Source organism: Sebastes umbrosus, chromosome 3, assembly GCF_015220745.1.
Source record: "Sebastes umbrosus isolate fSebUmb1 chromosome 3, fSebUmb1.pri, whole genome shotgun sequence".
NCBI lineage: Eukaryota > Metazoa > Chordata > Actinopteri > Perciformes > Sebastidae > Sebastes > Sebastes umbrosus.
The window spans coordinates 12,322,535-12,339,286 of NC_051271.1; the positions used below are offsets into that span (position 1 = coordinate 12,322,535).

The following is a 16,752-nucleotide window of genomic DNA, read 5'->3' on the forward strand; positions in this document are numbered from 1 at the left end:
GAGCTGATAAAATATGAATCAATATTCTGTTACTGTAATGCCTATTTCTTGTGTAAAATGTTTTCAGAAACATCTTGTAGTGTACTGTTTAGCTGTTTGCTCCGGCTGGTGGCCGGTGCTTGGTATTTCCTCAACTGATCTCAACATGGCTGCCGGGTCACAAACTTTAAACTTTTACAGCTAAACAGCAGTTCAACTATAAACAGTAATCAGCAGATCAATTATATTAACCTTTTATATCGATACTTTTTTCTTATTGCTACTTTACATTCAGATGTATAACATGGTGACAACAGAACACCACATTTATATTGATATTGACATGTCACCATGTCACGGGAACACAATTTTTTCCAACTTTCTAAACATACTGCAACATTTCACCTAAAAAACATATAAAAATATAAACTTGCACTAGAGCTGGTGGCTAATACAAAACCTATAAAATTTACAAAATATATAAAAAGCATAAAGCATATTTAGCAGCTGCCATCAACTAAGTTTAAAATACAACATACAGTACAAAATGTATAGCCTCAAATGTAACATAGGACCCACAAATATTTTAAGGGTGGTATGTTACGTTTCAAACATTATTTTCGAAACGGTATTGTTTTATTTGGAGGGCTCCATGGAGGAGGTGGACTGTCTTGGAGTATTGCTTGTATTCGTCTTTCTTCTCTTTGTCTCTTCTGTTCTAAATGTTTTCGTACCTTTTGGAAAAAAATAAATCAATAATCAGAAATATTAACATTTCTTTGAGCACTGGCAGATCTCAGAAAACTGTCAGCATTATGGAAGAAATCACTAAGAGTGAGCGAGACCAATAAAGAGCCACCATTTTTGAAGCCATTAATCACCGGTGCTACAAGTCCACTTACCAGCCAGTGTTCGTACATCTCTAAAGCCATTTGATCTCTCTCTTCTTTCATGTAGCACTCCTCCTCAGCTTTATTTTTGATTTCTTCACGCTCCATCGTGACTTTTTCATGGAGAACATCTTTCTTCTTTTCACGCCTTTAACATTTTAAGAAAATAAAAGTAAAAACAGTTTAGATAATGGAGACACAGGTGATGAAATGTGGCTAAACATCAAGCTTTGGCTGCCATCTAGTGGTTGATAAGGTTCACACCCAGATAGGTTTGAGCATGATGGGACAGCACTCTTAGGGTGTGGCCATATTAAACTAATGCCCCATGCAGCTATTTGAAATACACTACTTTTATTTTGTGAAGGTTTGAATACTTATTTTCAGACCCCAATAAAATGTTTCTAATCAAGTACAGTAAGACAATTTTATGAAAAAATGTATGCAATCTTGCCATTCTAGCAACTAAATGACAGTAACGTTTACAGTTTGAATGTATTGGCTCTATGTTTTAATTATAGCCAGTGTTCGCTTCCTTGAAAAAGTCAAGGATTTACACTCACCAGTCAGAAAAAGCAGATTTGCTGTCTCTCTTTCTTTCTTCCTCCTTCTCTTCTTTTCTAAATTGAAGTTTACTTTCAGCCTCCCTTTGTTTTCTAGACTTTTCTTTGAGCAGATGATCATGCCCATGTTTCCATTGTTCAAACACCTGTAATGTTTATAACAATACTGATTAGCATATCTTCCCACAGAAGTGCATATTAGAAACAGAATAATGCACAATAAATAAATCAATAAACCTTTTTAGCAGATTGCTTTTTTTCTTCTTTCTCTTCAATCGCTCTTTGCTCTTTTCTGATCGTATCTTGCTTTTCTTTGACTTTTGCTTTGAGACTCGCTGCTTTCGTTTCTTTCCAAGCCTCGTATGATGCAACAGCATCTCCCTTTTTAGCCTCTTCTTCCTGTTTGTTTTTTTTGAAAGATGACAAGCAGCGTGCATATATGTTAAATAACATATTGTTTTTTTTTATAGTGTTCTACAACAATGTAGTCTGTTGTATTTCCAATTTACAAAACAGATTATTTACCCTTTTCTTTTTTTCTTTCAGGATTTCCTCTTTCTTCTGTAGCTGCATGTTCTCTCTTGACTTTTCCTTTTTCCTTTGAAGCCATTCCTTTAAGAAGTACATGTTAGTGGGCACTGGGCAGGGCTTTGAGCTGTAGATACTCTGATGCCCTCTACCGACATATAAATCAGTGGTTCTCCACCTGGGGGTTGGGACCCCTAAGGGGGTCTCGAGAAAATGTCTGGGGGTTGCTACATGGTTGTGGAGAAAAAATAAAATAACATATAACATATAACAAACTAAAGAAAACTGGGGGGCTCACGCCTCGAAAAGGTTGAGAACTACTGATGTAAACAAACAGTGTGCAAAAACACACATATCTTTGTAGTCCAGGTGCTGAGGAGAAAAAAAAACTAACTCAGATATCTGCCTCCCAGGGATTGGCAAGACTTCAAAATCCTCGCCTTAAATTTGTTTTTTTTATTACATTAGGACAAGTACAACGTTTCAAACCCAAATTGGCTGTTTATCTGTACCAGATACCTGATAATAATTTAATGAAATCTGAGAATAATGTTGTACATATAATGCACAGAAATTATAAATGGAGCGTTTAACAGGGTGGAAGAACTCACACTCTACTTACAGTATGATAAGTATCATCTATGTATCTTATAGACCTGTAATCAAATCAATATCAGTGTCTGAATCTGAGTATACGATGGAGCTCCTCTAGGTAGTGCTGAGGAGAACCACACTGGTTGAATATTGTCCTTAAACATAATAAAACACAGAACAGTGTGGAGATTTTTAACTGTAGCAATGTGGACTCTCAACACTGGCTCATTCTCACACTGACCTGGTAAACGGCAGCTCTGAGTGAATCTGCTGCTGGAGGCTGAGACTCCTCTAGTGAGATTTTACGATCCAGAAGTTTGAGAGTTCCCAAATACTTTGATTCCACCTTCCTGGAGCACACACTCTGAGATCTCTGAGTGGTCTTAGAGTGAGAACTTGATGTCCTAATTTAAATAAAATGACAGTTAGTTAAGTTACGACCCTCTTCTATCCACTAAGCTATAGAAGTAGCTATTGTTGCAGCTTGTTCACCAACCTGGTATCAAATGATTTTTCGTGAGAGAGTTGATGTGAGGGATCTCCTGACTCTACCTGAAAAATGACAATGAACACATTTACTAAGACTTATCAAAATAAGAAGCAGAGTATATCTAACATTACATTAACTATCACAGTCACACCTGATAATGAATGCCTTACATTAAACTCTTCAAATGATGTGGAGTACTGTCTCTCCTGCTCTTTGCTGTCATCGGTCATAAAGCCATCTAAAACAATAAATCAAATAACAAGAGGATTAATGAACTATAAATTATTTAAAGGTCCCATAATATACTTCTTTCAGGTTCATACTTGCATTATATGTTTCTACTAGAACATGTTCACATGCTGTAATGTTGAAAAACCCTTTATTTTCCTCATAATATTCCTGCCTGAATATGCCAGTATTTACCCTCTGTCTGAAAAGCTCCGTTTTAGCACATTTCAATGGAATTGTGTTGCTAGGACACAGCATGGGTACATGTTTACTTCCTGTCAGCTGATGTCATTCACATACTTTTACTTTGTCCAAAATCACATACTGTACACTACATACCCAATTTGTACAGTATACTATCGTTCAACATACTTTTGTGTGCATAAACAGCTGTATGTATCTTTTCGGACGCACTGAACTGTAATTTACGATGTCACTTCCTGAGAGCCTCCTTGCCGGTTGGAGACGTGTAACCATCCTCAAACGACGGTTTGTGAGAATCAAAGTCTGAATTAATTTAAAATATATATTACATCTAGCAAAGAGGAATCTTATACTTACAGTTAAACTGAAGCGTTATTGATGTTACAGGGCTGTCAGTCAAGGTCCGTTACGAAAGCTGTCGTTACTACTGCATTGCATTGTGGGATATTTATGCCACCGTAGTGTCCAGTGTTGCATACTGTAATATTTCACCGGAAATATTATGCAATTCATGTACTATTGGTTTCATACTAAGGTTTCGGACATACTAAAATATTTCACATACTGTTTTAGTGCACTAAATAGCATGTTAGTATGGAATTTCAGACGCAACCAAAAACTGCAACCACAAAAAAACTTAACTACGTTTAAAACTATATATATTATATCATAGATATAAACTGTTTTATATCTATGTATTTTACAGTATTTTTGTGGCATCACAAAGTTACAGTTATCCTGACAGCTTGTTTGAAAGGCACAGTTTCTGAATATGGGCTGTGTGTATTTCTCCATGGATTGAGCGTTTCGATACTTTCACAGTATTTATATAGGCCTAGCACTTAAACCTGCTTTATAATAAAAAAAACATGAAAATCTCACTTTTTACAATATGGGACCTTTATACCTAAACTTATGGTGCTGAAGATGCCAATTATTACCTCTGGATCCAGAATCAACTGTGGACCTGGTGAGGATCTGTGACTGCTCACCCTTACTTGAAGAGGATTTGCTGAGGCTGCATGAAATGGCGTGATCTTTTTCTGACCACTACGGTGAAACAACATAAGAAACAAGTGCTTCAATTAGAAGATGTTTCAACTTAAAATACTGAATAACCAAGCAATGAGACATGCATGTGGACTGCAGCTCCTTACGGCGATGTTGCTGGACGTGTCAGAAGAGAGGGGAATAGATGCAGAGGAAGTCTGGGGCCTGCTGAGATCATGAGATTCAGCATCTTCTGCTATCTTCTCCGTAACGTGAAGGTTCAACCCAAGAGTCCTTTGCCTCGGTTTAGGCTTGGGTGGCTCCCTCTCGGTATCTGAATAATGACAGTTTTTGGAAATATAAATTAATAAAATGCAATGTGCCCTTTGTGTGCTTGTACATGAAACAGTGTAAACAGACCTGCGGACACTTGTTTGAGATCAGTTGCTGATATCTGCGGAGTCTGAGAGCTTCCTTCCAGAACAGAGTTGCTCTTCTCTTCAGGACCTGGAGTTTCTATCACACTGTTGTCAGATGGTAAGGGCAATGACATGTCCATTAGAGTGTCATCTGATGTATGGTATGACAGAGATTTACTTGAGCTCTCTCTTGTGATTTGAGGATTGGTAGACTCCACATCACTGCTTTTAAATCGTATGTTATCGTCACTGACGTTTGTGGAGTGTTGTGAGGAAAATGAGTCTTTATAATTGTCGTGATGACCGGTGGAAGAGTCAGGCGGCTCGTTTTCACGTGACTCTGACGCCGTTGTGTCCTCCGATGGAGAGCCGATTTTTGGGGTTTTCAGAAAAGAAACTCTCTTCGTCCTACCGTGTGTGCCTTCATCGTCTGAAATCTCAAAGTCGTTGATTTTGGATTTACTCTTCGCAGCCTTAAGCGCACCAGCCTTCTTCTTTCTTGATTTGAGGAGTTTATTAAAAAAATCTGTGAAATAAAGAAAATGACAAGTAAACAACAAGATAGGACCAAAAATGATCTACTTAAGTTAACAAAACAATCTAAACTCAAGGTCCACTAACTAGCTTTTTCTGGAACTTTCAACTGCAACTAGAAAGTGATCTTTAGCTACTGTTTCCATCTTTCACACTGAACATGCATCTATTTAAGTTGAAGGTGTCTAACAGAGAAGAACAAATGTTGTCTAAACCCTGACATTAACTAGAGGAAGTACAGTAACTGTGTCTGTTTTAGCCATATGGTCTGCTCTATTCATGTTCTGCTGTTATTCTTGTTGCCATCTGTCATTTTCTTCTGCAAAGCAGTTATATAAATCCTTCATCCTATTAACATTGGCATTGAAGAATGAATTGTGAGGCCTAAATGTAATGTTCCCCTGGCTGTAAAGCAGTGGTTCCCAACATTTTCTATCTGCTGTACCCCCACAGCCATTTAAAGTGGTAATCCGTAAGATTTCAGTCCTGGTTGATTTATAATTTCTATTTGAGTGAAAACAATTGAATTATGCTCAGAATTTAGCAGTCTGGAGTCGTTTTGTTGATACAGGAGCTTAGAAATAGAATAGAAAAATTATATTTCTGTGTTCACGAACTTTAGGTTTTCAGAATTGTGTGCATCGTTACATTTTTTGTGTATACAACACGTTATTTTCAGGAATGTCACCACTGACACCAATTTCATAAAACTGCCAATATATAAATATTGCAAAAGCTTTCATCAGTGGGTCACCATTGTGTTACCTCATTTGGCGATAGATAGTGACTTAAAAGACATTTATTTAAATGAAAATCTTCGAAATTGCCACTTTAACAAATGTGTCCATTTGAATATATTTTAAACTTGATGTTATTTGACACTGCTAGAATACTGTTACAATTATTATTATTTATTTTCACAAAGAACAAAGTGGTCCTGGAGTTGGCGATATTTAGGCTTGGTACCTCTTTTCAGTAAGTTCTGTCAAGGTTACATTTGTACTACAATTAATTAAAGTGTCAGAAGCTGGACATTTCAACCATTTACTTTTAGCTACAGTATATGTTTTAACATATCTGCTGTTTTGCTAACTAGCTTTCATGTACTTTACTCACACACTCTTACCAAATCATAATTTTTATTTTTTCAAAAAGGATGATCTTCTCGAAAGACCTCTCGTCAACTGCATATAAGCACCTCCTGGGGGTAGAAGTACCCCTGGTTGGGAATCACTGCTGTAAAGAACTGCCATTTTAGAGAGTAATTTCTGAAAATCTCTTCACAATTTCTCTCATTTGTTTAATGCATTTTGCATAAAAGTATAAAGTCATTTACACAAAGTGGTGTGAATGGAACATAGCTGCAATAAGCAAGCCTCATCATCAACTTTCATTAGACACAGATAAAGGTGATATACCTCGTAGACCACAATCATAATGTAAACAAAAGCACTAAAGAGACCTACATCTTGAGGATGTCACGCACCCACAACCCAGTCTTATCAAGATATTATGATGCTCTGCCATCTTACCATCTTCATCTTCATTGAAGTCATCAGAGTACGAGTGTTGATCTGTTTTTGTTTTGCTTGACCTTGCAGACACAGCAGCCTGGAGCTCATCCTGCAATGACATAATATCAGATTAGATTAGACTTTATTAGACTTTATCGTACAACTCAGTGGAAATTTGTCTTTGGCTTAGTACAGCAAAGGTAGCCTACATAAAATACACATAACACACTATTAAAAACATACAGTATACAATATTCAAGATTCGAGATACAAGAGATTCAAGAGTTTTATTTGCCATTTGCACCTATAATAAGTACACTGGAATTCTGAGCAGTTTACACCGAGTCAGCTTTAAGAAAAGAAAAAAGGTAGAAAAGGCACAAGGTAATTACAGTACAAAATAAGTAGCACATTCAACTCAACACAATAAATAAATAAATTATTAAAATATAAAACGCCCTCAGTGTAGTCAATAAATAAACTAAACTACCCTCTGCATAGGAGCGATACCCCCAGAATACAAATATACAGTATATATGCTCCATGGCCATGTTAAAAGAACTTTTAGCTCTCATAAAAATATTTAAAAAAATAAATAATTAATATATTTCAGACAATTACACAGTGGAAGGCAGCATATTGCACAGCATTACAGTCCATTCAGCTCAGGTGTACTGTGTGTCAATGATGGTATGGAGGTGAGGTGTGGGGTATTTGTGTCCCTCTTTAATGTCCTTTGCCACCAGTCTTATTGTATATATATATACTTGTGCAAAGGTAATGTTAGCAGCAAATAAGTATAGTAACAACATGGCACTTTATAAGCATCCTCAGAGGGCTGTCGTGTAAAACTAATCCACTCTTTGCTCATGTGGAAGGACAACAAGACTGTAGCTTTCAGCTTTAGCTAATGTTAGCTCTTTACCTGAAATGTTGTTCTTCTCGATGTTTTCGGGCTTTTCGTGTAAGCCAGTGTCCCGATCTGCTGATTTGTCATCCTGAAAACTATAAACAACTAGCTAGTGTTTGCTAAATTCACTGTGTGACAAGTAGCCACTAAGCTTCCTGTGCTAATTATTACACTATTATAATAGCTAAATCAACATTATACTAAGTTTCATTGCCACTTGACTGTTGTCTGATTCAATACATACCGTACAGCTATTCAAAAAATGGTCGATAAAGACACATGGACAGTGCTACAGTGGGCTAACTATAGATATGTTAGCTAACTGGCTAACTTAGCTATTGTTGATGGTAACCCTGGGAGACGAGGAGGGCAGTTCCGGTTCACCACTGCGCATGCTCAGAAGATAAACACTAAACAGGAAGCAAGCCATGATTATACAGCATGTATATGTGTTTTGGTATGTGTATATACTGCGTGTGCGTATATGTATATGTATGTATATATGTATACAGTATATATATAGAGATTTTATTTTATTTTATTGTTTTTAATTTTTTTATTTTTTTTACTTGTGTATATTCTTTTTACTTATTTATCTATTTTTGTATGTAATATGGTTTTCCTGTATCTATACTGGCTTATTTTATATTAATATTAGGTTTGTTAAGTTTCTTTGTACCGAGAATGTTATTATTTGGGACGTTTGTGACTGTAATGTTCTGTTGTTTCAAAATGAGCAATAAAAAAACAATAAATATAATATTGAAAAAAAAAAGAAAGCAAGCCATGATTTTTATTATTATCATTATTATTATTATTATTATTATTATTTTTGCTATATTTGTAATGACTTTTAAATAGATAAACAGATAATTCATACGACAGTCTTCTCACACAAAAATATATCTTATACTGTATATGTTCTTAATGTATATGTTCTTAATATGCCTTGTACAAACTAATTATTATATATGTACATTCATACTTCCTGATATGTATATGTTCTTAATATGCCCTTGTAATATAACTTATCATTTTAATGGAGCTTCCCAGCAAAAAGCATTTCACACGATTGTACCTGTATAACCGCTGCTGCCTTAGTGATTTCAGAAATGTACAAGCTTACAACAAAACACAGTCAGGCAATAAGACTGAATTATTTTTATTTTTTGTTTTGTTATAGGAAAAGTGCATAGTTGAAGCCCTTTTTCTCTTAGACAGATACAGTGTAAATCAAGGTCTCCTGTGGTACCGGTCAACTTTTTCATCTCAACGATCTAATATGGCTTCCCCCTTAATTAAATACAACTACTTCTGGTTTACTTAACCTTTTCCATCCTTATATCTCCTCTCTGCCATCTCCCAAGTCTAGAAGGATGTAGTAAAGACATTTTTAGAGGGCATTATAATCAGAAATTTAGAGTAGCTAGCCACTGAAGACTGTTGGGATGAACTCAGCCCAAAGCTGTTACAGATCATATTCAGGTTCTGAACTCTTACACCATGTATTTAAGAAAGACACTTAAATCTTAAAACTAATCCATGTAATTTCTGATATCATAAGTACCCTAGAACATAATTAAAGGCCCAGATACACTTTTAATAGCCATGTTTCCATGACAGCGGCACGACAAAGATACTATCAGTGACTAGAATAAACAGGAAACCCTCCGACATGTACCACAATTCAATTGCCAACAACAGACAAATTTAAAAATATCACCATTTAGAAATAAACAACATTCACCACTATATTGTTTTGCATTAGAGGTTTCTGTTTTTCTGTTGACTAATTATATTTCAACCTTTAATCTAGATGACAAACCTTCTGTAAACTTATTTAGCAGAGCTCTGGACCAAGAGAAACCAACAAATACAAATCTTGTAAGACAATAACCCTGTAGAATAAACGATGATAATGAGAAAACAAGACAGAAAACTTTGACTGCAGATCATTCCCTCATCCTCTTCTTAACTCATTTAAAATTAAAAATGAGCTCAAATATTGCTGTTCTTTCACAAGAACCAGAACTTTGAATTCACATTGGCACTAATCAGAGGAATGCACCTTTTCTTGCTCTTTTCCTTTTAATTGGTTTGACGTTATTATCATACAGAAGTAGAAACTTAAGATGCTCCCATTAATCACAGACTGCTGCGATTCTCAGTAAGAAAAGAACAGGCCCTCGTCTTCACATCATCATCATCATCATCACCATTTAGACCGCTGAATCAATACAACTCGCTTTCATAAGGAAACGACAAAAGTGCTAATAAAATATGATTATCTGCTACTAATAACTGAGTATACAATTCAGATCGTTTTTATCTTTTAACCACAAAACAATTACAGTACATGGAATCATCTCAACAAGATTAAAATGCTTGTGCTGAGTATACTGTTTTACAATTACCACACTTAAGAGCCTACGCCCTATCTGTATGCCTTCAGTTAATTTCAACCATGTGAAATTAGTTTGAAATGTGAACATTTCACTGTCAACACCTCTTTAACAGACTCTGTCACTGCCGTCTTAATCACATATACTACAGTAACAAACCCCACAGTTAATTAAAGGGACAGACATGTTCTTGGACATATAATTCATATAACAGGCTGGACTATTTGCTTGTAGTCTAATTGAGGCCTGGATGTAAACACAGAAGATGAAGTCACTGCATTAAAGTAATCCTAATTCAGAATTTAATGTACCCATATGAATTCATTACATTTAATCATTCTGCTGGTTTAAATATGCTATTGAGACATGACGTGATATGACATCATTACTGGCACCGAAAAAGAGAGGAATGTTTCAGAGAATCTGAGGAACCCGTCACCCTTCATTACTCAGGAAGCACCCAAACAACAATTTAACTACCGCTCCCATCTCCACCAACACATGATGGGACACATTCCTTCATTTTGACTTGTTGTCTTGAGTTTCTGCACACCAGACAGCACCAGAGCTGTGAGATCAGGGGCCGACTCAGAACGATGCCACACCGTTCTGATTAAAGATTTGGTAGAGCCCAACTGATATATCAACATGCTGACATTGTCAGCCAATATTATCAGCCAAAATTTGGCTTGTATGTGTCTGCAGATAAACAAAACAACGTTTTTAGTACTTACTTCCATTAATTCAAGTTTAATGTTTGTGAGAAAAATGTGATTTTATGCATCATTATTAAATTTCCCGACATTTTCTGAATGTCGTTCAGTTTTTTTCACTGTAAAATATCCTGCCTGTCAAAAATAATCAATACCTGCCGAAACTGTTAATGTTGTATGTTTATGTAAAAAAAAAAATCAACATCATCAGACTTTAAAAATATCTGTATTGGCCTCATCGATCCAGTATCAGTTGGGCTCTAGTAACAGGAATCATAGACAAATCTACCCCAAAACACAATGACATTAAAATAGGAGAAAAGCAAAAGATATTTGAATGAAGGGGAGATGGCGCTGTCCTTCGTCACAGTCACTAGCTAACTGTGCAGCTCCAGTCAAAGCAGCTGGGTGAGTGCTGGTCCTCTCCACTGCTAGTCAACAGGTGGTGCAGGAGGCTCTCTTCCATCGCTCTACAAACCAGGACAAGAAAATATTAAGTCTAAACAATGATGCTATCAAAAAGCACATCAATAATAATAATAATAATAATAATAATAATAATAATAATAATAATTAATAACTGAGCTTAACATTTAGAGTATAAATGTTAAATGAACATTTGCTGATGACTTGTGTGTCTAATTTAGACACACAAGTCATCAGCAAATGTTCATCTGGTTGTGTACACCCAGAGGCTGAGTCACTGTTAATACACCTCCATTAAACTAAAGCAGAACAACACTGAACCTATATTTAAAATCTAATTTGTATGTAGGCAGACTGTGATCAATACTGACATTGTGGGGTCCAGTAGGTTTTCCTGTTGGACGGCTACCCCTGAGACTGGATGGGCGCAACAGGAACAGCAGCATAACCAGCACCGCCCATCCCATCAGAACCATAGGGAGGGTCAGGTCACCTCCTCCGCCGACTTGCCCATTGGGACCTGGCACTGAAAACAAACACATCTTTGCACTTCACACACATCATCTACACCAGTGATTCTGATAAAACAAGCATATTGTGTCCATTACTCCCACACACATTTGCTTTGGGCCAATAGAAACTCTGATATGATTGTGTCACATCACGTCAATCTGTCATGAATCAGTCGCCATGTTGGTCTTTTGCAACCAGATGTGACGGGAGAGGGTGGAGCTTAGCATAACTGACCGCTGAATAAGACATTTGTAGGTGACCAAAAAAGTTATAATTAACTTTTATGAACTGAAAACACACTGTGAAAGGGTTAAAGTTAAACTTAAACGAGGATCCAGACTGGACAACGCTGTGGTAGCGACCTGTTAATCACAAGGTAGTCACGATTGAGACCATAAACTCATGTTTACAATGTTTACTGAGGTAATAAATCAAGTGAGAAGAAGTAGGGTCATTTTCTCATAGACTTCTATCCAATCTGACTTCTTTTTGCAGCCAGAGGAGTCGCCCCCTGCTGGCTATTAGAAAGAATGCAAGTTTAAGGCACTTCTGTATTGGCTTCACTTCTCAGACCCGGAGGTTGCCCAGTGGTTGCAACTAACCGTTCCTGCTGCTGCTTAGCCAGCTAGCTAGCTGATGAGCATGGAGAAATATTTGAGTCAGTCCACATCGTCAAGTGACGCTAAGCCCAAACTAGCTAAATTGGGAAAATATTACGACGAGTTTGGTTTTATTGAGAACAGCGACGGGAGACCCTAATGTTTCTGATTCGAGAACATGATGAAATAAACACTAATATGGTCATACATACATTCCTGAGGGCAGTCTGTGTCTGTGCAGTAGGACTGAGATTGCCTGAGCTGAAAGAAAAATTACAGAAGGAACAAAGTAGATTCAATACAAGAGAAGAGTAGGAAAAATTATATTATTAATTCTTCCACTCTATGATTTATTTACTCTGATTACCACTGCCTTCGTGTAGGGAGAGAGAAAACACAGCTCCCCTTAAAACTGGTATAAACCTTAAAAGAGTTCCTTGTTACATTAGGCATACGAACAAATGACCCACTCACAGCTTACTGTTACCAACAGCTTATATTCACATGGTGGAAAACAACCATCTGATCTCTGCCTGCCACCTAGAATATACTGCACACAGTTCTGACTGACAAATGCTCTTGGGTAAATTCTTAAACTAATTAGACAACACCCTTTCGTGCTGTAAGTGAATCAGAACGCCCCCAGGGTGGTTTCAAGCTCTGAGCCAACTGCAGCTCGCCATGCAAGTTACACCTGTGCACAAAGAGCCAATGAGGTCACCTGGAAACTGACACAGCAACATAATTACAAGCTGTACTCTTTCTCCAACATAGTTTCTCTCAATAATTTTGACCTTGTCTTTTTTCAACACATTTTCCATTAAGGAGAGAGTATTTACAAGCACAATGCGAAGCTGACAGCACACACTGAGCGCAACAGAGTGAAACGTCGTTGTGAGGCAGAACCGATAGGCTCTCAAGATAAACTCTGAGCAGGAACCAACCAGGATGTGTTGGCTCACAGCCAATCGGTAGCTTTTCATTTCCTTCTTCTTTCAAGAACTTGTTGTTTCTAATGTTAATCTCTTTGCTTCCTTCTCTCGATTTCGGCAGGAGATATTTTTAGTTCACACTGCATACTTGGAATACTTTATAAGTCTGCCACTTAAGATTTCAAGTGACAGTGAAGGCCACTCAGCTCCATGACTTACCAGGTTGATGAGGCGCCTCATAGCATACTCATGGGTGCAGATGCACTCGCAAGGGTCGAAGCCTCCCTCTGCCATTTCTCACCAGACGGTGTCCACCCTGCAAAAAAAATGAAAGCACTGTCTGTAACTAAGACATGCATGAACGAGTGAGAGAAACCTAATGCTCCCTCTTGTCAGTGCCGTCCTCTCTTGTTGTTTCACAGATAAGAGGGAGGAGACTGCTCAGTTAAGGACAGTCAGCACACTCTGATGCTTCATGTAATCTAGGTCTTTGTTAACAGTGAGGGCTGTCTTAATTTTCTCTGTATTTATGTTTGCATAAACTGCAAGACAAAGGTTTTTGAACACTATTACGCATTTTTGCTCTGCAGCCATGTCATTGTAATTACCTTAAAGAGTGAACAGTAACACTAGGGAATAAATAAAAGTGAACTGAGAAATGATTGTGACTTTAATTTATTGAAAATAAACTCAAATTAGACCTATATTAACAACATATTGGATCGTTTCTATGAGTTGATTCTGGTGCCGTCCACGTATTTCTAACACATAAAGTCTGAACTGGTTTACCTTTATGGTTCACTTGTTTTTAATACAACATTAAGCATAATTATAAGCCAACAGTCGATAAATGCAAGAATTTAGCTGATTTGTTGACATCACCGATCATCACGGGAGGCTGATGTACACTGAAGATAGAGAGAAAGCAAGCAGTTTTTACTCCGAGGAATAAAGATAGTTTTGCAGAATTTGCAAACAAAAACGTATTAACAAATGGCCTGGCATATTGATGGAAAACATACAGACAATGCCTGCATTAGTTGTAGGACAAATGTATGGTCATATGCCAAATGTCTGCTACAGGTACCTTATTGAAGTTATCAGGTTTTATACCTCTGTACCAGATTTTTGAGGCCGAAAGCAACATTGATATTTTTATGTTATTATTATGTTTATGTTATTTTATATCTTTCTTTCTTTGTTGTCATCTTTTTTTGACATTAACATACACAAACATTTCTCATAAGAAATCCTCAAGATATGTACAGAGCAGTACATTTTCCAGCAACTTGTTCTTTGCACTGTTTTTGTCTTGTTCTTTGCACTGTTTTTGCCTGGCATTTGCACGGTTTTCGTCTTGTTCTTTGCACGTTTTCGTCTTCTTCTTTGCACTGTTTTTGCCTGGTATTTGCACGTTTTTGTCTTTTTTTTAAACTATTTTTGTCTTGTTCTTTGCACCGTTTTTTTGTCTTGTTCTTTGCACTGTTTTTGTCAAGTTCTTTGCATGCTTTTGTCTTGTTCTTTGCACTGTTTTTGCCAGGTATTTGCACGTTTTTGTCTTTTTTTTAAACTATTTTTGTCTTGTTCTTTGCACCGTTTTTTTGTCTTGTTCTTTGCACTGTTTTTGTCAAGTTCTTTGCATGCTTTTGTCTTGTTCTTTGCACTGTTTTTGCCAGGTATTTGCTCGGTTTTCGTCTTGTTCTTTGCACGTTTTCGTCTTCTTCTTTGCACGTTTTTTGTACTATTTTTGTCTTGTTCTTTGCACTGTTTTTGTCTTCTTTTTTGCACTGTTTTTGCCTGGTATTTGCACGTTTTTTGTCTTGTTCTTTGCACTGTTTTTGTCTTGTTCTTTGCATGTTTTTGTCTTATTCTTTGTGCTGTTTTTGTCAAGTTCTTTGCACTGTTTTTTTCCTGGTATTTGCACTGTTTTTGTTTTGTTCTCTGCACTATTTTTGGCACCTTATGTTATCTTTTTGTATATTATGTTGACTGTCTTCTTTGCACTGCTTAAATGCATAAACTGTATGTATGTTAGATGTAGTACCATTAGCCACCTACTGTATTCTATATATTTCTAACGTTAGCATTTGTACAGTGAAGTAAGACTCACTCTGCTGCATCACAACGTATAAAACTGTTGTAGAAAATCACACACATGCACAGTTAGCACTACATCTCGACTATGACAACATGAACACGTTATATTTTCCATGGGAGGCTGCCTGCTGCATATTTCTAGAGTGACGAACAAACGGAAGTGTCCAGTTGTATGTCGACCTTAAGGACAGCTATCATCACTTCTTATTTACCAACCTTTGAGTTTTACACTCACATACTCTAGTAACTACTTTAGCTAACGTTAGATTAGCTTCTTGCTAACCTAGCCAACAAAGAAAACTCACACTCGACCTTTAGTAACGAAGAGATGATTAGAGACAGATGTGACAATAACACATCTAAACACGACTTACTTGAGCTTCGTAGACGTTTATAGACTGTTATTAGTCTTTAAAGGGCCCTTGCTGCTCTGCTGTCCTCCACAGAGACAGTTAAACTGAAGACATGTCAACCAGGCGTCTGTGTTTTGTTGGTGCATGTGAGAACAACCAGAGAGCCAACCAGCTACTCTTCACAACGGAACATCCGGGTACTTCATGCACGGTGGGCGGTTTAAACGTCTCTGATTGGCTCAGAGATTTGATTGACGGGTCTTTGAGCCAATCAGAGTGAGGAATGATTATAACATCTGGATAGTAAACAAACAGTCCTCTGCCTATCATCACACAGAGGAGGATGAACCCAGCTGCAACATGTGTACAGTTGTGTAACCAAATATACAGTGATTGTAACTTCAATACTGTACTTTTAAAAAGTACAATACCTTTACATTGATTTCAAAATACTGCTGCTGGTTTACAAAGCACTAAATGGTTTAGGGCCAAAATACATTTCTGATCTTCTGCTGTGTTATGAACCATCCAGACCTCTCAGGTCATCTGGATCAGGTCTGCTTAGTGTCCCCAGAGTCAGAACTAAACATGCAGAAGCAGCATTCAGTTTTTATGCACCAAATATCTGGAACAAGCTCCCAGAAACCTGCAGGACCGCTCCAACTCTCACTTCTTTTAAAACAAAGCTTAAAACTTTCCTGTTGGCGGGTGCCTTTTATTAAACCAGATAATGATCTGACACTGCACTATAACTTTTACTCTTTTGAGTTTTATGCAATTTTAGCTTCTATCCTAGCTTTTATTTTTAGCTTGTTTTTATTTTCTAATCTTTAATGTTTTAATGTTTTTATGTTTTTATAACTGTTTTAATTAT

The 16,752-nt window shown here is 36.9% G+C and overlaps 2 protein-coding genes across 2 annotated transcripts; both read right to left on the reverse strand.

Moving 5' to 3' along the window:
* Positions 1–217: 217 nt before the first annotated feature.
* On the reverse strand, positions 218–8,347 carry map9 (microtubule-associated protein 9). Its single transcript, XM_037764625.1, has 14 exons — positions 8,088–8,347; positions 7,859–7,938; positions 6,952–7,042; positions 4,887–5,411; positions 4,634–4,803; positions 4,418–4,526; positions 3,215–3,282; positions 3,051–3,106; positions 2,796–2,958; positions 1,958–2,044; positions 1,670–1,831; positions 1,433–1,578; positions 882–1,017; positions 218–713 (listed from the first exon to the last, which is right to left on the reverse strand). Exons 2-14 carry the CDS (start codon positions 7,928–7,930, stop codon positions 594–596), a joined length of 1,905 nt encoding a protein of 634 aa, XP_037620553.1. The 5' UTR covers positions 7,931–7,938; positions 8,088–8,347; the 3' UTR covers positions 218–593.
* A 642-nt stretch (positions 8,348–8,989) lies between these two features.
* Positions 8,990–16,073, reverse strand: smim14 (small integral membrane protein 14). Its single transcript, XM_037764626.1, has 5 exons — positions 15,900–16,073; positions 13,648–13,744; positions 12,709–12,757; positions 11,756–11,910; positions 8,990–11,428 (listed from the first exon to the last, which is right to left on the reverse strand). Exons 2-5 carry the CDS (start codon positions 13,720–13,722, stop codon positions 11,390–11,392), a joined length of 318 nt encoding a protein of 105 aa, XP_037620554.1. The 5' UTR covers positions 13,723–13,744; positions 15,900–16,073; the 3' UTR covers positions 8,990–11,389.
* Between the last annotated feature and the right edge of the window lie 679 nt (positions 16,074–16,752).

Excerpts from the sequence above, each read along its gene's own strand:
- map9 (XM_037764625.1), bottom strand. The coding sequence starts at position 7,930 with ATGACAAATCAGCAGATCGGGACACTGGCTTACACGAAAAGCCCGAAA. Across the intron at positions 3,283-4,417 it reads AGTTGATTCTGGATCCAGAG|ATGGCTTTATGACCGATGAC; the intron begins GTAATAATTGGC and ends TTATTGTTTTAG. Across the intron at positions 1,832-1,957 it reads TGAAAGAAAAAAAGAAAAGG|GAAGAAGAGGCTAAAAAGGG; the intron begins GTAAATAATCTG and ends AAAAACAAACAG.
- smim14 (XM_037764626.1), bottom strand. The coding sequence starts at position 13,722 with ATGGCAGAGGGAGGCTTCGACCCTTGCGAGTGCATCTGCACCCATGAG. Across the intron at positions 11,911-12,708 it reads CACAGACTGCCCTCAGGAAT|TGCCAGGTCCCAATGGGCAA; the intron begins GTATGTATGACC and ends GTTTGTTTTCAG. Across the intron at positions 11,429-11,755 it reads AACCTACTGGACCCCACAAT|AGCGATGGAAGAGAGCCTCC; the intron begins GTCAGTATTGAT and ends CCTGGTTTGTAG.